This window comes from Fusarium sambucinum, chromosome III (assembly GCF_050947815.1).
Source record: "Fusarium sambucinum isolate potato_lamoka chromosome III, whole genome shotgun sequence".
Taxonomy (NCBI): domain Eukaryota; kingdom Fungi; phylum Ascomycota; class Sordariomycetes; order Hypocreales; family Nectriaceae; genus Fusarium; species Fusarium sambucinum.
In genome coordinates this window covers 8,320,843-8,344,464 of record NC_139292.1, presented here as the reverse complement: position 1 = coordinate 8,344,464, position 23,622 = coordinate 8,320,843, and the positions used below count along the sequence as shown (strand labels likewise).

The 23,622-nt window shown below is 46.4% G+C and overlaps 11 protein-coding genes across 11 annotated transcripts; 6 read left to right on the top strand and 5 right to left on the bottom strand.

Annotated features, from left to right (window-relative positions):
* Positions 1-635: 635 nt before the first annotated feature.
* FSST1_013012 (uncharacterized protein) lies at positions 636-1,055 on the bottom strand (the record flags this gene model as incomplete). Its single annotated transcript, XM_083236289.1, has 1 exon — positions 636-1,055. The coding sequence occupies one exon, from the start codon at positions 1,053-1,055 to the stop codon at positions 636-638; it is 420 nt and encodes a 139-aa protein (XP_083082708.1).
* Positions 1,056-1,118: 63 nt separating this feature from the next.
* FSST1_013011 (uncharacterized protein) lies at positions 1,119-2,323 on the top strand (the record flags this gene model as incomplete). The annotated part of the gene is made up of 2 exons (XM_083236288.1): positions 1,119-1,569; positions 1,671-2,323. The coding sequence occupies 2 exons, from the start codon at positions 1,119-1,121 to the stop codon at positions 2,321-2,323; spliced, it is 1,104 nt and encodes a 367-aa protein (XP_083082707.1).
* A 24-nt stretch (positions 2,324-2,347) lies between these two features.
* On the bottom strand, positions 2,348-3,050 carry FSST1_013010 (uncharacterized protein; the record flags this gene model as incomplete). Its single annotated transcript, XM_083236287.1, has 3 exons — positions 2,348-2,623; positions 2,677-2,814; positions 2,871-3,050. The coding sequence occupies 3 exons, from the start codon at positions 3,048-3,050 to the stop codon at positions 2,348-2,350; spliced, it is 594 nt and encodes a 197-aa protein (XP_083082706.1).
* A 1,037-nt stretch (positions 3,051-4,087) lies between these two features.
* FSST1_013009 (pirin family protein) lies at positions 4,088-5,002 on the top strand (the record flags this gene model as incomplete). Its single annotated transcript, XM_083236286.1, has 1 exon — positions 4,088-5,002. One exon carries the CDS (start codon positions 4,088-4,090, stop codon positions 5,000-5,002), a length of 915 nt encoding a protein of 304 aa, XP_083082705.1.
* A 3,104-nt stretch (positions 5,003-8,106) lies between these two features.
* FSST1_013008 (uncharacterized protein) lies at positions 8,107-9,884 on the top strand (the record flags this gene model as incomplete). Its single annotated transcript, XM_083236285.1, has 4 exons — positions 8,107-8,229; positions 8,293-8,433; positions 8,619-9,113; positions 9,168-9,884. 4 exons carry the CDS (start codon positions 8,107-8,109, stop codon positions 9,882-9,884), a joined length of 1,476 nt encoding a protein of 491 aa, XP_083082704.1.
* An 894-nt stretch (positions 9,885-10,778) lies between these two features.
* Positions 10,779-11,918, bottom strand: FSST1_013007 (NAD(P)/FAD-dependent oxidoreductase; the record flags this gene model as incomplete). Its single annotated transcript, XM_083236283.1, has 1 exon — positions 10,779-11,918. One exon carries the CDS (start codon positions 11,916-11,918, stop codon positions 10,779-10,781), a length of 1,140 nt encoding a protein of 379 aa, XP_083082703.1.
* Positions 11,919-12,863: 945 nt separating this feature from the next.
* Positions 12,864-14,375, bottom strand: FSST1_013006 (MFS transporter; the record flags this gene model as incomplete). The annotated part of the gene is made up of 1 exon (XM_083236282.1): positions 12,864-14,375. The coding sequence occupies one exon, from the start codon at positions 14,373-14,375 to the stop codon at positions 12,864-12,866; it is 1,512 nt and encodes a 503-aa protein (XP_083082702.1).
* A 697-nt stretch (positions 14,376-15,072) lies between these two features.
* On the top strand, positions 15,073-16,842 carry FSST1_013005 (arylsulfatase; the record flags this gene model as incomplete). Its single annotated transcript, XM_083236281.1, has 3 exons — positions 15,073-15,796; positions 15,843-16,162; positions 16,219-16,842. 3 exons carry the CDS (start codon positions 15,073-15,075, stop codon positions 16,840-16,842), a joined length of 1,668 nt encoding a protein of 555 aa, XP_083082701.1.
* A 121-nt stretch (positions 16,843-16,963) lies between these two features.
* FSST1_013004 (Zn(II)2Cys6 transcription factor) lies at positions 16,964-18,153 on the top strand (the record flags this gene model as incomplete). The annotated part of the gene is made up of 2 exons (XM_083236280.1): positions 16,964-17,020; positions 17,077-18,153. 2 exons carry the CDS (start codon positions 16,964-16,966, stop codon positions 18,151-18,153), a joined length of 1,134 nt encoding a protein of 377 aa, XP_083082700.1.
* Positions 18,154-18,316: 163 nt separating this feature from the next.
* FSST1_013003 (uncharacterized protein) lies at positions 18,317-19,907 on the bottom strand (the record flags this gene model as incomplete). The annotated part of the gene is made up of 7 exons (XM_083236279.1): positions 18,317-18,666; positions 18,716-18,789; positions 18,838-19,229; positions 19,276-19,352; positions 19,400-19,436; positions 19,488-19,671; positions 19,828-19,907. 7 exons carry the CDS (start codon positions 19,905-19,907, stop codon positions 18,317-18,319), a joined length of 1,194 nt encoding a protein of 397 aa, XP_083082699.1.
* Positions 19,908-21,713: 1,806 nt separating this feature from the next.
* FSST1_013002 (Tannase/feruloyl esterase) lies at positions 21,714-23,427 on the top strand (the record flags this gene model as incomplete). The annotated part of the gene is made up of 3 exons (XM_083236278.1): positions 21,714-22,074; positions 22,133-22,268; positions 22,320-23,427. The coding sequence occupies 3 exons, from the start codon at positions 21,714-21,716 to the stop codon at positions 23,425-23,427; spliced, it is 1,605 nt and encodes a 534-aa protein (XP_083082698.1).
* Between the last annotated feature and the right edge of the window lie 195 nt (positions 23,428-23,622).

The following is a 23,622-nucleotide window of genomic DNA, read 5'->3' as shown; positions in this document are numbered from 1 at the left end:
CTTCTATTAGATATCGGTGCTATGCGCGTGATAATAAGTGAGGGAGTGTGGGCAATCTACGTATCTCTAATGGATCTCCCATCACGTGTTGTTCGTAGTTCCGGCTATGTTACAGGAAAGGACCACAATGTACGTACACGCACTACGAGACTTAAAGTAATTTGTTATAATTGATGCTTTATAAAACTTCGGTGAGGATGACTGCGGGAGTCGAAGCCTATCACGCTTATGGGATGCAGCAAGTCAGTTAGCTGGACCCCTTCCTAGTCTGGGGTCCGCATGTCAACATATGGCAGTCCCTCCGTCAATGTTGCGAACGGTAATGGACTAGCAGTTATCAGTTAATCACAGTGGTCAACCGATCCTGGTCATCAAGGCAACGATGAACAGGCTCAGAGCGCCTGGAACGCATCCATATCTGGATAGGCCACTTCTTCTCTATATCCTTGCGTCGCAGTCTCTGCAAAACTATAAGGGAGTCGCAACCCCCCAAAACAGAGAAGCAAGTACTTTGAAACTATTTCCCGCTTTATATGATGAGCCTTTGTAAGCATACTGGGTGGACCAAATTGTGGAAGAAAGGTAATGAGGTGATTCTTGAGATATCAGACCGACCTCGGCGGATCATTGCCCAGTCAGCACAAGCGGATTGTCCGACCGGCTTGGTTCTCCTGATAGGCAACAAGACCAAGGCTTCCGTACTTCCAAACCTTGGTGTTGACTGTAGCAGCTACGCTCTCCATAGGAGCCAGGGTGAGATTCACCTTCAAAAGTCGGCATTTGATGGTCTCGACAAGAGCACTCTTCTTGTTGCCGACGCGGAATGGCCGACCCACAACCGCATGCCGACAACAGCTAGCAACGCTCAATGCCATCAAGTTGAGAGCGAGACTTTTTCCGTAGCACCAGCAGCCGTAGATATACCCAAGATGGTGGGTGACGTATTCCACAGGATTTTGTTTCCGTTCGCGGACGTTGTATGTATCTTTGTCAGGGACATCGGTGGGGTGCATAGCACCGCCGTTCGTCTCAAACTGCTTCTTGAAAGAGGTCATGCCTCCACTTCATCCGTTCGCCCCCGTCTGTTCCTAGTCACAGATCAGGACGATCGTTCAGAGATGCAGGCCGCTCTCGGTCGCTTAGATGCGGGTGAGACCACCTCATCCTTGAACAGTTATTTCCAATCAATTCGCATTGTCCCTGCATCTGCTACTTATCTAGAGCTCAGTAACACCAGAAAGCGGAAAGGGCGTCAGACGTTGCGTCGAGACATATTGCACTCTCTGGTTCAGACTCAACGGACACGGAAAGAGTCGAGTATCTTGTTCTCTCTTCGTCACAATCTGGAACTGATGCAGTTGAGCGCCTCTGCGGCCACGGCTTCCCCATGGACAGCCCTTGACTTTGTCCGAGCTTCCAGGGCACAGGAGCCGGTCCCTTGCGATCTAGCGCACTACATCAGCAACTTTGTTGAGAAGAGTTTTGATCTTGATGCATCCGAATCCGATTTTGTTGTCCCGACAATAGCCTCTAGCCTGCTCTTAGACCACTACTCGCCAGGAATGCATCGTGAGTTGCTGTCATCCATGTCCCTTCTGATTTACTCCCCTTCTCTCTTCCCACCCTATCCAAACGTCTTGTCGCCATGGTTGACCAGTGCGTGTGTACAGCTTTCGATCCCCGCCATGTCTTCCAGACTCTCTATCAGGTCCCCGTATCTCGTGCTGTCGAAGCGGCTGTGTCGCCGTGTAAAGCCTCACGGCCTTCGATGACTGCTTCCGTGCTCGTCGAGCAGATCCAGGAGGAAATGACTGTGCAGTTTGAGCAGTTCTACGGCCTCGGCAGCACTGTAGCATCATCACATCAAGAACAGATGTGTAGACATAAAGAAGAGTGGTCGTTGATTCGTTCGGATGATACATGTCTATGCTGTCTGCGGCGCCGCCCGCAGTATTGCCTTCCGTGCCGCCACACTTTCTGCGAAGTATGCATCACCTCGTTTTACCCACCGGAGAACAAGGATGCATATCTGTTCAATCTAGATGTTTGCCTTCTCTGCGGTGCTTCGGCTGAAGGGCGCCGTATCCGGATGAGGCCCGATACAGCGACAGCGCGAGTGCTGAGCTTGGATGGTGGCGGTGTACGAGCCGTGGTACCTCTCGAGTTCCTTCGGGCCTTGGAGGAACTTATCCGGCTGCCCTGCCCTATACAGCGCCACTTTGATGTTGTCTTTGGCACAAGCTCAGGTGAGGTGCCCCTATCGATGCTGGCGTCGCGGATAGAAAGCGTTGCTGCAGCCTCAAATGACCGTACCAAATACTAATCTGGTCCTGTTCTAGGTGCGTTATCAGCCTGCGCTCTTTACATCAACGGCTGGACTGTTGATGAATGCATCCAGTATCTTGATGTTCTCGCCCTTCTGTCCTTCCAGAAACATATGGTCATCCGCTTGTGCCTGTTCATGGTGCAACTGCTTCCCTTGATGCCCAATCTGGTGGAATTTGTGCTCTCGCTGGCGATCGGTAGTAAATATTCGGCTCAGCCTCTTGAGACGATTTTGCAAGATGTCTACGGTAACCACATCGAGCAATGAGCTAAAAATGAAATGAGAGACACCAGCTTCCTTTGTTAAGAACGATCAGCTCATGCCCAAATAAATATGCATGATCAACCTACTTTGGCAGCATCGACAATGTTCTTGCCTTGCTGAATTTCGGTGTCGATACTCAGAGTTTCCCAATAGTTGGTTACACCAAAAACTGCAGTCGCGCCGGCGAAAGCCTTGACAAGTGAATCCTTGTCGTTCAAATCACCCTTTCTGATCGTCAGCTACTAGTACTCGAGGGACAGAAGCTTTGTTCATGACTTACCGCGACAGCCTCAGCACCTCGCTCCACAAGCTTCTTGGCCTTTTCTTTAGAAGGGTCTCGAGTAATAGCCCGGACAACCCATTCTGCTTTCAGCGCAGCATCGTTGAGGAAGATGTCAACGACACTACCGCCCTGGAAACCGGTAGAACCGATGACAGCGATGATCTTCTTATTCGACATATTGACGTTCGAATTGGTTGTTTGACTTGGTTGTTTGAATAAGACTTGATAATGATGAAAGTAAGGATGATATAGTGTTTCTCATGGAGACAATGATGCTGCTTTAAATACTAGAAATCTTTCGTGTCGATTTAATGTGAACCATCAAAAGCGCATTTCCATCTCCGCAAGAACACATCACTATGCGGAGAATCAACCTCAAGGCTGCGGATCTGTCGTCGTAGTCTGTCTAGCTTGTGCCGGGGCCAAGCTATGCTAAGTCCCGAGCCGCGCGGATCAAATTCATGCTTAGCAATCTCAACTAGACTATGTGCTCTCCTCTATTAATCCTTGCTCGTTTTGGGAAAGAGACGGCGTGACGTCGGGACCCATTTAACGGACGCCTACTCTTTAAGCCTAGTTGCTACCAAACGAAGACAGTACAACGCAAGGCAGGCATTCCATGTCATAGCGTCAAAGAACGAGAACCCGCTATGGGAAGGTCGGGCGAGAAACGCCACGGCTGCGGAATGTAGATCTTCTCCTCTTCAGCTTTTCGTTTCAGACTTGAGCCCTGAGAAACAGCTTTTAAGTCCCTCAACCGCTCTGATGTAAATTGCCATTCTGATTGAAATGCCGTGTCAGCGGAGCTATGCCGCACGACAAACCGAGCCTTAACCCAAATTTGACTGGTGAGCGGCATGCAGACGCCTAGTTGCTCGTAGCACAAGCCCCTTCGGACCTTTAATATTTAACCGAATCCGACGACTAATTACCTCATCTCGATCCAGTCAGCATGAGTAAGCTTTACTCATGGCATAATAGAATATCCAGGGACTTTTCTAGCCGCTTCAAAGACTTGACTATAGCTCTTGGTTGAGCATATATGCATTGTAGATCCTTAAATACATCATCGCCGAGCAAAGCCTCCATAGCAATTATCGAAGTCACTAAACCGAACCGTTTCAGCCTCTCTCAAGTTCAGTCTCCATTATTTATCGTTAGCACACCAAAATTATTAACCAACACAACTTCACCACTGTAGTCAGCCATTGACTATGCCGGAACTAAGAGCGATCAGCAAAATCTTCACCGCCCTCGAACAAGCCGAGGGCGCTGGAGCCAGAGTACGGCGCTCCATTGGCAGCAAGTACCAGCGTAACTTTTCACCATTCCTCATGCTTGACCACATGAACGGGCAAAATGGTGCAGGCTTCCCCGATCACCCCCACCGAGGACAAGAAACAGTATCCTACATCCTAAAGGGCTCTGTTGAGCATGAGGACTTCGCTGGAAACAAGGGCATTCTGCATGCTGGAGACTTACAGTTTATGACTGCAGGCAGAGGCATTATGCATTCTGAACAGCCGATCCCGGACCCTGATGGGAGCCCAGGTGCTGGTTTCCAGCTGTGGGTGGACCTTCCAAAGCATCTGAAAATGTGTAAGCCGAGATATCGAGATCTAAAAGCCAGAGAGATCCCACTCGCACATTTAGACGATGGCAAGGTCCTTGTAAAGGTCATATCAGGCAAATCCGGCGATGTCGACGGCGTGAAAGATTTGGCATACACCCCTGTGTGGTATCTAGATGTTGAGATTCAACCGGGTGGCGCACTGGTCCAGTCCCTACCCAAGGATTGGAATGCATTTTCTTACGTGTTCGAAGGTTCTGCCGAGTTCGCATCGCAGACTGGGGTTTTTACGAGGGTGGATCAGCACGGGGTAGTAATTTACAAAGTAGGAGGGGATGCCATTTCTCTCCGGGTTGGTGAGAGTGAAGATCGCAGCGCTCGCCTCCTCATTATCGCTGGCCAGATCCTCGAACAGCCCATCGTTCAACACGGACCATTTGTATCAACCAGCGCTGAAGGAATTCGTCAGGCTTTTGAAGACTTTTACCAGAGTAAAAATGGATTTGAGAGAGCGAAAGGATGGCAGAGTGATAACATGAGACGCAGGATGAGTATATAGGACTTCGAATCTGTGTGCAGTCTTGGACATAAATATATTGACACTAGATGAGGTATACAGAAGTATCGAGCTCAAGCAGATAATTCAGAATGATTTAATATGTTGTTAAATTTATTCCATCGCTATTCTCAAATCAATCTTATTAAAATTCGAGTGACATGAATGCTTTTGCCACTTGGAAACGTTCAGCGCAGTAACGCATCCAATAATTAGACACCTTGTTAGATAAAACAAGCCATACTAAGTGAAGTCAATAAATGAAGTTCAGAAGAATATAAAGAGTATATAATAAGCAGTTTACTTAGCTTAGACAAATAAAGCGCTTAGCAGACTGTATAGGTAACCTACCCTACAGTATTCTAAGCACCATCATTGCAAAATAAAGAAGCAATATTTTCGAGATATTTATTCTTAGGATAGCATGTAGTATTGTCTCTTTTAGTTCATCTCATGACGATGGTAATTAATTTATTACGGCATTAGTTAGGCGTATCTTTTTCTTCTGAATCTCAAGAAAAATAATGCCATATTTTACTACCGCGCTAATGTATTAACAATCGTTTTGTAATCATATTAACAACGCTGGTGCTACTAGAATAATCCTTTTCCATGCGATCCGAATTTGTTTGCTTAACCCTTGATATTTTAGCTTCTCACTGCCAAGGTATCCATAACCACACAGATCTACAGGGACCTGCATAGCAAAATAATCGTCAACAACTGTCTATAAGTCCGAATAGGTAGGTATTTCATGGACGAATGAACAAAGATAACGCCAACAACCCTGAGCGAGCCGCGCGGTAATGACGTCTTGTTCGGCGTAGCGGACACTTTGACGAGGATTAGTCTCGGGACTAAGATCTCCACCTGAACTCTAAATCTTAAATTTGAAATACCCACAGATAATGCCGAATAGGGATTGTGCTGTTATATTCATTTCAGAGTCAGAGTCTTGCTGCTTAAATGTGTCTGGCTATCCAAAGACTAATCGTAAAATGAAAGCCGTCACAAAGACTTACAGAGGAAGGATAAAGGTAGACGACCCTTCCTACCTCTGGGCTATAAACTACATGCAGCCAATGCTTACGAATGTAGATGCATCTCTATAGCCCGCCCTCTTCGCACTAGCATTTGATGAATATAATAATATAACTATTGCCGCTAAGCTCGACAGTTTGTTAGGCCTTTCATTTTTGTTTGGCAGCGAGCCTACGCCTTTACATTCTGTTCACAATCACGGGAATGAAATGATCCAAATTGGGTTTGGAGCGGACCACTTCATATAGAACTCGACAAAGAGGCAATCAAGGACATACCGGAGGATTTAAACCTGGTCAATCTACCAAAAGCGGATAGTTTTGCATCGCTGACCGACCTTTGTAACGTGACTTGGGTGGTCGTATGATGTGTTGTAAATCCTCGGGCTTGGCTACTGCATTGTCACATCGACAATCATCTTCAAGGTGGCATGATGGTGATTATCCAGGGTGCAGCTGATTATTGGCCTCGGCTTTCAGACTGTTATCTTCGTATAGGCAAAATGAGTGGAAAATGCACGTAAACATGAATTTTTTGAGCACAAGAGTCTGGCGGCAGTAGTTGGACCAATTCCATAGGTGTTTTCCACTAGATGCTGTAGAACAGACATCTTGATTTCTTATGGTATATATCGCCGACTATGTATTTTCATTCCACAAGATGTACGCCCCTTCCTTGCTGAGTTCGTCATGGATACCCTCGGCGTTATAGCCCTGTAAGCCAAGATCGTCCTCCGCCTTTATACAATTTACATCATAACCTGCTTGTGTACCCTGCACGCCAATTTCAAAAGCACCACCACGGATCTCTTGTCTAGTTGAGCAGGTATTTGGGATTCTTTATAAATTCTCCTGTTCATTCTTGTATCTTGTATAAATTTTACAGGCACACTTTTTGGTCTTCAAGCCAGTAACATCCACTTATTCCATCAGCTCCAATTCACACAATGCGCTTAATTGTACTCGCCCTTTTTGCTGGCATTACCATCGCGGCACCTGCACCACAACAAGATCAATGCCCGACTGGCGCTCCTGGTGCACTCTGCCCTGCCAATGCCCCTGCTGGTACCATCTGCTGTTACGACAACGTGGTAAGTAACTTCAGGTCCTGAAAGCGGCGTTACTGCTTATTAACGGTTACCTTTACTAGATTGGGAAATGTCATGGCCCCGGACAGATTTACAATATCTGTGAACGAGCTTAGAGAGTATTAAACATCATCTGTATTTAGCGCCTGGACGTGACCTGAGACATACCATGATGTTTCGAGTATGACAATAGGCCTTGCCGCGAGCATGTGTGACTAGCAATGTTCCCCTTTCTTGCGCTGAACCAATCACGATGTAGAACCTTGCTCAAATGAGGCGCAAGACGGCTTAGCCTACCTGGAAATCATAGACTTTTATCAAAGACTCAGTATTTAGATACCTAAGATGAATGCAAAATCCGTTGTGGAGGACCAGTATGGTCGGAGTATAATGTAAATACCTCACTGTCGTTTTTTATTTTCACTTCAGTATCCACACAAGGGTTTTCCCGTAGCCACTGGCCACAGCCCCCTGCTCGAGGTGATCACCTATCGGGTTCACCTACCACATCTTCCAACCCCTAACCTACTATTCTTCTCTTATCATACATTGTCTAAGTCCCGTTTTGGTAACCGCGCGCTGAGCTTAGTCACATTCGGAGAATGCACCATTCTGGTCAAACGGATTTGAAATAAACAGCGGGTGACACTAGAAAGCGACCGTATAAGCGGACTGATTATAAAGCCAGGCTTCATGTGACTTGCAAAGAGTTTAACACCAGGTAAGTTCAACTTATGGGAGAGCATAAATATTGATAAGTGCTTTAGAGCGAGTAAAAGTTACCCAAGAACCACGAAGATATATAGTGAAATGGATGGACGTTTTTCTTCTTGGGCATTTTGTTTGCATCAATTGCGAGACAAATCAACGACAGTACGAAGTGCATGCCTTTCGATTGATTGAAGTACAGGTTCCATCAGCGGACTATATCAGCTGGCTCTAGGTGTCTATATGGTCAGCTGTAAGGTCGATTGAAAATATGTCGACAGATAGCGGCAGATACAAAACGACTGTGACGTCTTTCAAGGCGTTGGCTTGTGTCCAGTGTCGACATCGCAAAGTTAAATGCAACCACAGCACCCCGTGCGCTAGGTGCATTAAGGTGTGTTGTATTTGTAACATTGCCGCTCTTATCTGTTGCCCTCAGGTTCTTATATCGATGTAGGCCGGTATAAACTGTACACCCTCCGCTCCAGTCCCAACTCGAAGACGTTCGAAGGCAAGAAAAGGCCTTCTGGAGCGGGTCAACAAATGCAAGGAACTACTCACTCGTTGCGTTGCCCGTACGTCACAATCCGCCATAGACGTAAGCCCTAAACGGTGCTTCCAACCTCTCGTTATCCAGTATCAACCAAAATCTATTTCAACAACTCTGACAGTATAACAATCCTTTGGAGAGTTCTTTATGGAGAGCAATGAAGACATCTACCTGTCAAACAATAGTTTGTTGTATGAGAATTCGGTATGTGCCGTGGACCTTTGCAAATACAGTTCTCTGATAGTCATCGGCAGCTTGGGACCATGGGGCCTATTGTCAAGAGCAAGGGAATCAGCGGGTCGCAAGCTCTGGATTATTTGAGCCCTTTCCGTGAGGATGACACCCCATTCCTTCTATCGCCTGTTGGTGCACCCTATTCTAGCAGCACCTGTCGACCTAGCCCTGTACACGTCTTTAGGCTGTGGCAGATCTACCTGGTCCGCGTGGATCCCTTGACCAAGATCGTCCACGTCCCTACCCTTCAACCTTACGTGACAATGGCTGCAACTGATGCTGATTGTTTGCCTTTGAACTATCAATGCCTTTTCTACGCTGTGTCGCTTATGGCTATTGTGACACTAGATAAGTCGGAATGCCAAGAGCTACTGGGTATGCCTCGTGGTTACCTGCTACAAGAATTAATGACGCACACAAGGCATGCGTTATTCCAGTTTGATTTATTCAAAAACAACGACATGACGATTCTTCAGGCCCTCGTGCTCTTTATGGTAACATACCGCTCCGCAATTCCATCATGCTCTTCACTGACTAAACATTTATAGATTTCACTTCAAGCCCATGGCGACAAACAGACAGCCCATATTCTCAGCGATGTTGTCCTATGTATCGCAATTAATATGGGATATCACCGAGACGGCGGGTTTCTCAATCTCACTCCGTTTGAAACAGAGATGCGGAGGCGCATCTGGTGGCAAATACTTTTACAAAATGCCAACCTGACTGGCATGGGCCAGATAACATTCCAAGGCGTTTTTGACACCAAGGAGCCACAAAATTTCAACGATGTTGATCTGTTTCCTGGCTCTACAAGGCCGATCGAGCCGCGTGATGAGCCAACTGAGATGGGTTTCGTCCTCATCATCAACCGGGTGATGAGATTCGTGATGGATTCAAGACAATTTATTGCGAATAACGATACATCTCACGTGATCCAGAGGTTCTTGGAGCTAGATCAAGCTCTTCAAGAGGTAGAGCGGAGATACATCAACGTTTCCGCTGGCAGTGCTCATAAACTAGCATTGGCGTTTCGATCAGTTGTCTCAATGGATATCCTAAAAATACTCGATCTATCGACAAAGCGACATGAGCAAGGCCATGTTATCTTCAAATCCGAGTACACGGTCCCTGAATCTACTTTGGTAGAAAGCGACCGTGTCCGGTATATCTACACACGCATGAACAAGTATCGCTTCACTTGGTTTGCTCGGCAATATTTTCAAAGTCATGTTAATGCGATTCTAAATTTGCATTTAAACTAAGAATCTATAGACCTCATGTTTGAAGATGGTTGAGCTGTCGTTGGGTACTGGTATGATTGGCAACTTAGGTTACTGAAATGAAGTTGCATCTCTAATAATATTTCAGTTTCCAAAGTGTTCGAGGTGTGAGAATAGATGACTAATTTCACTGTCCATCCTACCAAGATACGAATCTACAGGGACAATAAAACGACGTGAGAGTGTGAGAGGGTGGATGATGGACAATTAATCGTCCTTAGCGATATAGGGAGAGTCGTATTTAGGTGGTAACAAAGTAGAAAGCTTCCCAAAGGGACTAGTGATGTCTTTACGGATAATCCCATCTTCACAGTTATTCTCTTTCATGCCCTGTAACAACATGACCACAGGATCTAGGCACAGCCCAGCACCAATCGATATATGTAAGATTTTGAGAAGGGGTACAGATAAGGGCAAAGTCTGGAAATTAGACTGTAAACTCAACTGGCTCGAACTCATGGCAATCACCTATAAGCAGGGATGTCGTCAAATCTTCCGACATACGCAGAAAATACGTAGCCGCCGACAGATAGTGAAAAGGATCCGCTGACAAGATACAATAAGAGATACGATATAGAAACAAATGCCTGGGCTTGATGTATTAGATAGACATTGATGCAAAGGTAATTTGAGTCAAAATGTGAAATATTAAGGGATCTCGACAGAACCTAAGGAAAGTCTTTTTAAAACTGGGTAGGAAATTGCAAATAATGCTAAAGGTTAATATAAAGATGTTATAGGATCTAGGAAAGAGTGTCATAAGTTAAATTTAATAATTATTGAGGAGGAAGGATTATGGCTGATAAGAACTAATACAGCACCTAGGCTCCAAGCATAAAGAAGAAGGTTTCAATGGAATAAAAACAAAAAGGTATGTCAAATACGTCCCTGCAAGCCGGACTTTCCTTCGGCGATAGGTTGACCTTTTTCAACGAACAATGTTCGACCCTTTACATACGACACCATCCAGCCGAAAGCCTTCATGTTCCCCATCTGACCTGTCCCTGTTTTCTTCCCCAGGGTGACAAAAATCATCGGCTTCTCAGACTTCTTGTATTCGAGAACACCAGCAGAATTGCCCACAAGAACAGCGTCTAAACTCTTGGCCAAGTGTATCAATTGAGCATCCGCTTTCGTAGCCTGCTTGGTTTCCAAGTTGCCGATATCACCGACACCCCAGACATTATCAGTACCAGTGACACGTAGCTTGTTGTCCAGCTTGACATTTCCCTTGTCATCGAGAATTACCGGAGGCAGGAAAGACGAGTTGGCGTGGAGGCCAAAAAGTGGAAGATACACATCTGCATCAAGGACCTTGCCGTCGGAGAGCGTAATCGACTGTGATGAGCCGACACTTTTGGCGTCTACGACCTTGACATTCCGGATGATGGTTGTGTTCATCTTGGAGAGCACTTTCTCTGCCTTCTGCCCGACAGAAGGTAAAAGTCCTGGAAGAGCGTGGTTTTTCGACACGATCAAGGTAATCTTCTTTTCCCCTCCATATGCCTCGGCTATCTCTCCGGCTGTCTCAACGCCTGTGGGGCCGTCACCGGCGATAACAATAGACTTCGCTGCCTTGACTCTTTCTTGAAGTTTGCGAAGCGCGAGTTTTGTGTCCTCGGAGGACCCGACATGTTTGAATGGAAGACCACTACTGACGGACGAACCAGTGGCGAGGATTAAGTGATGGTAATTGACGGTCTTGACAGTTCCATCGATATCGATAGTAACTTGTTCCTGCTCGAGGTTGACACCGGTGGCCCGTCCAATTATGAGCTCGAATTGAGACGGTTTGTACTTGGTGAAACCGTCTTCGATTGGTTGAAATAATTCATCTTCAGGTATCTGGCCCGGAACGACGGCACGAACTGCGGCGATGTTCCAATAGAGGTGGGTAGATGCCGAAACAAGGATAAGTTTGAGTCCTTCGACTTTAGGTATGGTGTGTTGAAGAAGTTTGTGTGCAAGAGGGATGCCCGCAAAGCCGGCGCCGAGTATGACTATGTTCTTGGTCATTGCGAAAACAAAATCGGTTACTGTGTAAGAGACGAGAAAGAAGGCGGCAGGACTGTTGTTTGGGAAATGTCTCGATGAGTGAAGGATCATGTGTAGCCTTTGTACTACCTATTCCGCAGTAATTTATCTTTAACAATTTAAACAAGCTTTGATAGCGCGTGCATGCCCCTTGTCCCTGCTGATAAAGCCTTTTTAGCTGCTTTTCCTGTTACAAAGCTACCGCGCGGGTAATTTGAGAATGACAAATCGTCAAATACAACAGTCGCACAGACCATAACGCTACAAGGAATGTTGGCGTGAGTGCGCCGCAGACCTGATACCTTACATGGTATCTTGTCAAAAGATCGATGTAATTTGCAAGCAATAACTGAGCCCCGGTTCAGACTTGTCAGGGCATCATTCTATATGCCGAGAACCTTCCTGCTGTAAAGATGTCTTGAGCCTAGAATCGTCTCCAGCGAAGATGGGCGTATCTGAATTGAATGCGTTGGGCTTCTGATAAACATACTAGCCCCTAACTCTGAACTGGTAATTGGAAACGGCCGCAGTCTATTGTTACAATCTATCGCATCTACCCCATCTCCTGCACTGCCTGCATGCGCGTTTCTCAACGTTGAGGCCAATCTGCGGCAGGCCAAAAGGGCTTGAGATTGTGATATCACTACACTTAGTTACATGCCTTCAGCGTCGTGGCTCTTGGACGATTTTCTAGCACTGGGCTATCTCCGTTTCCAATTGAAAGTTATCGCTTTACCTCAAAAGTAGGGCAGGACTACTGTTCTGAGAGTACGACTACCGAGTCTTCCACGTCAGTGTACTGTTCCCGATCCTGCTATCCATTTCTGCTTGCACCCTTACTTATAATTACTATGGAGTGAAAATCACATGTAGCCTTAAGATACACTGTTTCATATATAAGTGCTTTCAACTCATTAATAACTTTCTCTACAATGAGAACCGCCATTTATTCCCTTCTACGACTCCTTCCTCTGCCTCTTGCACTGCTTTCTCTTTCTCTGATAAACTCTTATTGAGCGACAGATATTGTGCATTAGAACCGACCGCAAAGACTAAAGCGATAGATGCTAGAGTGAGAATGACAGTGAAACCAGTCCTATATAGTGGTGCATCATGTGCCTGAAAAATTTGAGCACCAGCCAAACCAGCAGCATTCGCGGTCATGATGAGGAGTGCCATGGTAATGGATCGCTCTGCAGGATTCCGAATGTTGACAGCCAGCCAGGAGCCATTAAGAGGATGGGCCACAGATCCCCACAGCGTAGTGCAAACAAGGATGCCGTACTTGAGATCACGATTCATGCTCGTAGCGAGTTGTCTCGTGGCAAGACAAAAAACAAAGCTCAGAATAGCCGCTAGGAGGACAAGGCCACCTCGTCTCTGAGTTTTATCAGCTATCCACCCAAAGGATAGATTCAAAACAATAACAACCCAATTACCGACGGAGGACAGTGCGTTTGCTTGAAGGCGATCGTAGCCATAACTTGCGATGATAGATGGCTGATAAGTTCCAAGTGGCGAGATAATTGCGATGCAACAGAAGGAGACGGTAAGCTGCGGGTAGATATACCATCGTGAGAATGCTGCCTTGATATCGGCCCATTTGACATACTTGTGCCTGGGACTTTGGGCGAGACTTTCATTGGCCACACGATGGGTAATAATATGGATCTCTCGTGGCGTAAAGTATGAATGACGCATGATGTTTGACGGACTTTTAGGGGAGTGAGGCATCAAGAGAGCGAAAACGACACCGACAACAATGGTGATCATGCCCTCAATCAGGAACATCCACTGCCAACCAGATAGTCCCGCTACGCCCCGCATCTGAAGGATACCGTAGGCGATGAGACCACTTGCGGCTGAAGCAATCATGTTGCCAAGAAAGAACGCAGTGAAGCGTCTACTGGTCTCATTACGCTTGTACCACTGTGTCAAAGTGTATAAGCCTGCGGGAATGAAGCCAGCTTCAAGAAGACCGAGCAGCAGCCTTGTAGCATAATAAGCTCCGACGCCTTTTCCTTTGATGAACGCTTGAAAGGTGGCTACCAGCCCCCAGCAAAAGATCTGGCAGCTGATCCACTTCTGAGGACCAACGCGATAGAGAATGAGGTTGCTGGGGAGCTCAAGTAGCACGATACCAAGACTGAGGAGTTGATTGCCGATGTTGAATTGAAATTGAGTGATTCCTACTTCAGCGAGGAAGAAATCTGTCAGGGCGTTGCCGATGTTGCCGCGATCAAGTTGCAAGACAAAGAATCCGGCTATGAGCAGGGGCATGATGAGGAGATCGAGTTTGCGGACCACGGCTCGTTCTTCGGCTTCTGACCAGTCGCTGAGAGATTGCTGCTCCAGGCAACTGGACTGCTTGTCCGGGTCTAGACTAGACTTGCCCCAGTCATCGACTGCGTGTGGAGGTGATTGCTTTTCGGTCAACATGTTGGAAGATGTGAGTGGAAGTAAAAGGTCGTGTCTGGACAACAAAATTTGAGGCCTTCATAGCCAGGCCGTACCTTATATACAAAAAATGCCTGGTACTAACAGCATTCAATATTCTCGGGGGTTTTCTTTTTTTTTTCATTTCAATCTCGCAATGAGGATGCGCGATGGCGAAATTGTCAATTGGGTCTCTATCACTTTTACTTTCATCATGTACATTCAATAATTGACTCCATTAGTCTTAATTGCCCATGCAACGGTCGAAGTCGGCAATTTGGTGAAGTGCACTTCACCAATGATACCATGATCCGAGCGATAGCCCTGTCATCCAAGTGTCAAGAGGCTTATCATGGTGTGTCGGTTCCTCGGGTAGGTCTAACGCCTTTGGTATATAAATATTGCGTGCTTTGAAAACATTGAAAAATGAGCCAATCAAAGCAACATCCGAACCGCACCAGAATTTAAGGCTCTATCTCAATGTGGAGCTTTGTAGTATTTGGCCCCTCTAACTCATTCAATGATGACTTGTGAGTGCTGTTCGTGGACTTGGATTAGAGGTTCGCGTGACTGATGGCGGTCGAGATAAATTGCAGCAATCCGTCAACTATAGACGATAGCATGCCACCTGCTGTCTACTTTCTAGCATCGTAATCTTGTTGCTCTTTTCCCATCAAATCCTACAAAAAGTCGTGCTATCATGGGCCCTGCTAAACGACCAAACTTTCTCATTATAGTTGCTGATGATCTCGGCTTCAGCGATATCAAGCCTTACGGCTCCGAGATTGACACTCCTGTCTTGGACCGTCTTTCCAAAGATGGAATACGCATGACAAACTTCCATACTGCACAGGCATGCTCACCTACTCGAGCCATGCTTCTATCTGGTACTGATAATCACATCGCTGGAGTCGGTCAGATGGCTGAGTTTGCCGAGATGAAGAAGAAGCTCACTGGTAAATACCCTGATTATGTTGAGAAGCCGGGCTATGAAGGCTACCTTAACTGGAAAGTCGCTGCTTTGCCCGAAATTCTATCTGACGCAGGCTATCTGACTATCATGTCTGGAAAGTGGCACTTGGGGATGACTCCTGATACTTCACCAAGTGCAAGAGGCTTCAAAAAGAGTTTTGGCTTTTTGCCTGGCTGTGGTAATCACTATAACTACGAACCGCAGTTCGATGAAAATGAAGACACGATGCTGTTGACGTCTGACGGCTTTTGGATGGAGAATGACAAGCCGGTTGATAGAAAAAAGGACTTACCCAAGGACTTTTACTCAACCAATTTCTTCACGGACAAACTGATCGACATGTTGAACAACAGAATTGAGGAAGAGAAAGAACAGCCATTCTTTTCTTACTTGGCTTACACAGCGCCACACTGGCCTATGCAGGCACCTCAAGAAGTTGTGGACAAATATCGTGAGTCCCCAACCCTTTTTGTTTGTTTTGTTTCTAATATTCACAGATGGAAAATATGATAACGGACCGGACAGCCTCAGGCTAGACCGATTGGCAAAATTGAAATCCTTGGGCCTTGTGCCGTCTGACGTCGAGGCTGCCCCTCCAGTCGGTTTCGAAGCGGGTGTGAAGTGGCAAGATCTCACAGATCATGAGCGGGCCATTTCTGCAAGGAAGATGGAGGTCTACGCAGCAATGGTCGATCTACTAGATGAAAACATTGGCAAAGTAGCTGATACACTTGAAGCGACCGGTGAATTGGACAACACTTTCATCTTGTTCATGTCGGATAACGGGGCGGAAGGATCTACATTAGAAGCAGCACCTGTTAGTCTCCCCCTGTCATCCGATGACCCACTGTTGATACTGACCGCGAGATCTAGCTCTTGTCTTCATTCAAGACATTGGGCGAACTTATTAATGCACACTATGACAACAGTCTCGAGAATATTGGTAGACACGACTCGTATGTCTGGTATGGCTCGCGCTGGGCATGCGCTGCCACTGCTCCTTCTCGCGGGTTCAAGGGATGGTCGACCGAGGGTGGAATTCGCTGCCCTTACCTCATCCGTTTCCCACCAATCTCGACAGGTCCTGAGACTATTTCGCATTCATTCACAACTGTAATGGACATCTTGCCCACCATCCTTGATCTTGCCCAGGTGCAACACCCAGGGACATCCTTCAGAGGCCGAGAAGTCGTTATTCCTCGAGGAAAGTCCTGGGTGAACCATCTCTCGTCTCCCTCAGATCATCCCGCCGTTCACGATGATGAGAATTCCATCCATGGTTGGGAATTGTTTGGCAATCGTGCGATCCGTAGGGGAATCTGGAAAGTTGTTTTGCTAGCGAAGCAGGGTGGGAGTAACTGGGAGCTCTTCAATATAGAGGAAGATCCAGCTGAACAACATGATCTGGCCAAGAAACGTCCTGAGATCTTGGAGGAAATGCTTGTACATTGGGCGACGTATGTTGCTGAGACTGGCTTAGTCGAGGATGCGTTCTAAGGGATGGCGTGATGGAGACCCACAATGGCGCGCGTTGTTGTATACCGCGCACTTTATTATCATCAAACCCCTAGCGATTGGGGTAGTAGTAAATTGTCGAGCATATTCTAAATTTCTCAATATGACTTATAAGAAGACGCGGACTGGTTGTACGCATTGTAAAGACAGAAAAGTAAAGGTAATGACTTGCGAGCCAAGCTAAGCAAAGTTAGTAGACGCTTACATCCACGATAGTGTGACGAAAATGTTCCATGCACGGCTTGTGTTCGACGTAACTCAACATGCAGCCTCGAGGCCCAAGGAAGATCCCCTCGTAATCAACCGCAGTCTCCACGCAACACGACTACAACACAAGTTGTGTTTGTCTCACATCTTCAAAGGATCGCTCCATCACCTTCGGATGGCTTGACCACGCAAGATAGGGAACTACTGACCCATTGGCACAAAGTCGCCTCCAAGGCAATCACTGACCAACCTGGGACGGACGACCTTTGGCAATACGAAGTGACACATCTCGCCTTCGATCATCCGGTGATTCTGAATTTAGCGCTAGCATTATCCTCATTCGAACGAGCACATACAGCGCATCTATCAAAAACAGATGTGTCAGCACATCGCCGCCGACGAGACATCTACGCTTCCCTTGGCTTCAGCTATTCTAGAAATGCTGTAGGGTTGATGAGGGACGCAGTAGCCAATGCGAACCGCAACAACGGTCCTTTGTGTCATCTCGCCTCAGTTCTCATGATGATTAACTCTTATGCTGAAGGCTCTGCCAAAGAGCTTGTCAGAGGAGACAACGATTATCCGTCCATGCTTAATGACCTGATGGTCACTTGCAGACTCACGAGGGGTGTGAGGGCTATTGCTGATACATTTGGAGTCATACGACCAGACAGACGTGAGAAAATGCTCTTCGTCACAGAGGTTGAACCACCAGACCATGGACCTCTAGATCCACTTTTAGGTGTTCTCGACTCATTGATGTTTCTTGACCAAGAACATGATCAATGCATAAGACAAACTTGTCAGGATGCTCTGGATCTGATGAAATGGCTGGTGAGAAAAGCACAGACATCGGAGATGTGGCCTGCACACCGAGCCTCATTGCAATGGGCTTGCCTGGTCAGCAAAGAATTCATGGGATTACTTGAGGCTCGTGAACCTGCAGCTCTTGTATTATTATCATATGGGTGCTTTTTAGCAGATGACGTTAGTAATAGTTTTATAATGATGGGATGGAAAGAGGGTGTATGCGCTGAAATTCGAGACATCGTTGGTCCGAGGTGGTCTTGGGCTGTTGCAGGATAATTGCAACTTAATACTATATAATACTTGTTTAGTTAGGTACATGTTACAAGAGTATAGCTGTTGGAAAGTTGAACTATAACACATTCTATATAAGTTATGTTCGTACAAACACGTGGATTCTCGACTGACAGCCATAATATTGTTCTATATATGCATTCATATGTTACGTCTTCTCAACCTTGTTATTTTCGTGACGTTCAGGTGGGAACAGCTCTTCAGTGCTATGATCCCGGCTCTGCAACTCGATATCATGAATCTCAGTCTTGGTGGGCCCAATCTTGTTGAAACCCTGACGATCGACCTTTCGTTTCTGACTAGTCGTTGATATCATAACACCAGAGCTGTCCATCCTCGTTCGGCTAGTTCCCAATCGTGTCCGTGAAGTGCTTGTTACAGTTGTAGCTATCCCACTGAAGAAGACCTGGAAACAAGGGCGCATTGTCATGATTGTAGCCACGATAACGGCAGTGAATATTTCGGCCATAGCGAGGGTGTTGGGAGTGGTATTGTACCCTGGGAAATTTAGTGTAGGCCATGGTGAGTAGGAAAGGAATGGACGTACAGTGAGGATCTTTAGCAGCTCCTGTGTTAGGGATATAAATCATTACAACGCGAACCACAGCGCAGCCCGTGTGTCTGCATTGTCAGCTTAGGGTTAAGAAATGGTCATTAAATGTCACTTACGCAAGACCTAGGGCGATGAGAAAGAGAAACTGCCATATTTCCTTGCTTCGATGCCCGGTTGTTAACAAGGCTGGAAACGGCATTAAAACAAGCAAGATCGACGTAAACGAGTTGATGTAGGCGTTTGCAATACGGAATTGGTTATTATTAATGCATGTCCCGTCAAGATGACCTTGCCAAGCTTTGCGAATCGGATTGCATTGGAATGTCGATACTAAAGTACCGCCGGTGTAATACGCTGCAATAACACCCATTAAAGCAAAATTGCAGTATCGGGCAATCTTTGTACTCAAGATGACGGGTTTGCTGAAAATATTCATATAGATGGTACAAATGGAGAGTTTGATAACGCCTGCCGTTGCCTTGAAAAAGACTTGGTTAAGCCAGAAGCACTGTCATTGTCAGTGGTGTTATGCAAGGAATTGAGGACATGTATACAATTTTGGGCGTTTCAGCTAACTGGATCTCCGGCGGCAGATCGGCTTTGTGATAGCCATAACCCCATCGGAAGTAGGCTAGATCGTTGTCAGTTAAGACTTATCATTAAGGTCGCTATACTTACGATCTAGGTTAAAGCCAGCAAGACATAAGCTCAGGGACTACACGGGTTAGTACAGAATAATAGATAAGAAAGAAGTGCGTAAGCTTACTAGACCAAGCATCAACAGGTAATCAGGCAACCCAATGACCTTTTTCGAGATCCGCCAGGATATTCTCCATACCACTAAAATAACAGCACTAGCAAGTAGCGTAAGCGTTACAGCTTTAAGCTTGGCTGAATTGTTGGGCCCTTGGTAGTACTCCGACATGGCCGCCGTCTCATCGAAATTGGAGCTACAGGAAAGAAGGGGGAAAAAGACTGAGGGACCAATGCTTTTTTATTTGAATCTTAGCATTTTTACCCGCACAAACCTGCATTAGTACGGAACACATTGCATGCGAATATCCCGTTTCGAATTTAACCTTAAGTGCCACTTGGAACTTTGTTACGAGAATTCGGCCTTGGTTGCCACACTGGCACACCAGACAGGCATGTAGGATTCAGATCCTGGTAGCAGTTCGGACGACATGACCCGTATGTGAGGCTGCAAGGGAAGTGGGAGAGAGCCAATTTACCCATGATAGACCCAGCCGATCGGAGAAATGTCTGTGTTTTACTGTGCCGTTGACATCTAACCCGAATCCGCGGTTAGATAAAAAGGGTGTGGCTTGGTAAGATGGAGATAAAGATCCTAGATAAATGAAATTCTCCTCTCTTGTAAAAAGCAAATCATGCCACGCAAATTTTAATAACCGACACGAAGATCATGCGATCTTGCATGACATTCGGTTATTTGATGGATGCATTGCCTCCAACTTTTAAGATCAAGACAGCTTACAAACGGTCTTGCTTTGTTTAACCTAACTTTGCTTTTAGTCTGCACGACTCATACCAATTAAATATTTAACCTTTATACCAGCTCTCGACTTATTTTTCATTTCTTAGAGGGGACTTCTCTTTTTGAGAAGCTTAGTCTTCTTGAAGTGCTTTGTCACCTTTTCTGAACCCCAGACTTGTTATGTGTCACGGCGACAATGTACAGGGTGCCTCTGACAGGGATGTTGCGGAAAGATTAAGGCATACTGAGGGATTTCGGAAACCTCGGTTCAACAAGTGGAGTGAGTGTCTGGTAGGTTTGGATTGTGGCTTGTTCATCATGAGAGGGTGGAAAAGAGTATAACCGGTCGTTGAAAGATATTTGAGTGGTGTGGTATCGGTGGTGATGCGAGAAGATTGGAAGGAGGGCTCGGCGAAGATAAAGCAATCCTGAGATCCGCATTGATTGGAATGCCTTATCACTGACTAAAGGAGCGGAACAACCAAGGAGCTGCAATGCCGCAGGATATGTCGCTGGGATACTTGTGTCATCCTTGAGCCTGTAGGGTAATTAATTGCATCAGGTCTCAATTACATTTTTGCTGAAGCGAAGGCCTGGAAAGGCAGAGCGTATGTTGATAATTTACCCTTTATTCAACCTGATACATATCTACCGAAAGGCAAAGTCTGCCTTTACCTAGATCTGGCGCCGGATATCGGATCAGACATGGATTCTACGTGTTAGTAATAGAGTTTAGTACCCACACGGGTTTAAACTTCGCCGCCTTGGCTCATTTACGCACCATAATCCCACCAATCATCTTTCGCTTAACCTTAACATACTTGCTTGACACCATTTTTGAAGCCTTGTAGGAACTTTCTTCATCAGATTGTCAGGATGGACTTGTCCCTCCACTATCAGCATTTTCCGCTGTTCCCTGTCTCGATCGGAAATCAATGAGCTCGCCGAGCAGAGTGCCATGCTGATCCCACATCCCGATTAGGGTCGGATTAGCATAAAACCCGTGCTACGGCTCATCAATTCCGGGGGCGGGAGATTCCGTCTCTTAAGGCTAGTGCTACGTTGGATGCTGGCAAGGGAAAAACGCCTGCAAAATCAATTTCAGAAGACTACTAGCGAAGAAGCACTCGGTATGAGTGAATAGCTCCTGTACTACTTCGTATCTGTGCTTTTTGCCAGTTCCTGAGTGCCGGATCAACTTCCAACTCAGCATTAGCTTAACGGCAGGTTCCGTTCTGAGTCTCCATCCCAATCTCGGGGAACATCAACTGCAGAGTCTGTGCCTCACCCCTGCGCCTCGCCTACGAGGGTGGAAATCCTTCAGTTCATTCCAACAAGCCAAGAAGCCAAGCCGGCATCCCTAATCGGTTCGTGCAAGGATCACTCGCCTAGAGACATTTTTTCCATCCCGCCCTCTTTCGTCCGCATTCCTTAAGTAGAAGCAGTCGTGCATTTCTTCAACACTGACAGACAGGGTACCAGTCCAGAAAAACAATTATGTCTCTGCTACTACGCTTTTCTTGGTGCCTTGCCATACTCAGCTGCTTGGTAGCGACTGCAGTTTGCCACCATCCCAAAAATGACTTTCGCAGCAGGTGTCTGTCCTTCAACCCAACAAAGCACATCAATAATTCGACATTGACGCGACTGGAGTTTGTTTCTGCTGGTACGACGTTACAGCTATCAGACAACGTCCCTACTTGCAACCGTGCCTCTCAGGCCGTCACAGCAGATCTCTGTCGCATCGGTCTCCAGATCCCCACCTCAAAGCGGTCTAGCATCAGCTTCGAGCTATGGTTACCCCGTGATTGGAAGGAATCGAGATATCTGGCGACTGGTAACGGTGGAATCGACGGATGTGAGTAATTCTCAATTAACAGACACAATTTGTTACCAAGCTGAGACAAAGTGTTTAGGCATCAAGTATGAGGATCTGTCGTACGGCATAACCAATGGCTTTGCCACTATGGGTACTAATAATGGACACAATGGTACCACGGGTATCACCATGTTGAACAATCCCGATATCATCGAGGATTTCTCTTACAGGGCGTAAGTACCTTATCCCTCAATAGTAAGACACTAGCTAACTGTTCAATCAAGCCTGCACACTGGTACCCGCTCAGCTAAGAAGCTCATCAAATCCTTCTATGGGAGACGTCCAGCCCATAATTACTATATCGGTTGCTCGCTAGGCGGTCGCATGGGCATCAAGGCCGCAGAGAAGTACCCTAAGGATTATGATGGAATTGTAGCGGGATGCCCAGCCGTTGATTTCAATAACCTCCAAGGCCAAAGAGCCATGTTCTACCCAATTACAGGATCCGCAGATTCTCCTGACTATATCCCTATTGACACCTGGAAGGGTCTGATCCATGACGAAGTTCTTAGGCAGTGCGATACGATTGATGGTGTCAAGGACGGTATTATCGAGGTCCCCGATAAGTGTTTCTTTGATCCCAAGGCCCTGAAATGCAGCCCTAGACGACCCAAGGACAAGGGCTGTCTTAGCTCTGCTCAAGTCGCCCAGCTGCAAAAGATTTACGCTCCATATACCTATCCCAACGGCGAGCTTATCTTCCCTCGCATGAACCCTGGCAACGAGCTTCAAGCTGTATCCAAGCTTATCGCAGGTACTCCCTTCAGCTATTCTGAAGATTGGTTCCGATATGTTGTATATAACGATCCTACCTGGAATGCCAGTACTTATACGACAAAGGATGTCTTCAAGGCTGATCAACTGAACCCATCCAACATCCGTACCTACCCTCGGTCCCTTCCTTCGTTCAAGAAACGTGGTGGAAAATTGCTCAGCTATCACGGTGGCCAGGACAACCAAATTACGCAATTCAACACCCAGCGCTTCTGGGACCGTATGTACTCTGCCGACCATCAACTTCAGGACTACTATCGCTATTTCCGCATGTCCGGCATGTTCCATTGTAATGGTGGTCCAGGTGCCTGGGCTGTTGGCCAAGGCGGTGGTGCACCTGCTGCTGGTATTCCCTTTGACCCTCAGCATAACGTTCTAGCTGCTATGGTGAGTTGGGTTGAGGATGGACATGCTCCTAAGAGTTTGACGGGTACCAAGTTTGTCAATGACACGGCGGCTAGTGGTATTGACTTTCAGCGCAAGCATTGCTTGTACCCAAAGACTCAAACTTATGTTGGTGGCGATCCTAAGAAGACATCTAGCTGGAAATGTAGATGAGGTAATAGTTAATAGGTATTTACAATAGTAATCACATATGCCATTCATTCACATGATGAGTTGTTGAAACTTTTGAGAAGAAATAGTAAGCCTTTCAACTTGACGAGGATAGACTTTTGAAGTGGCAAAAAGGCGATTTTAAAGTTGGCTGTTTTGGCGATGTGGACAAGCTTGACAAATAAGTGAAACAGGTAG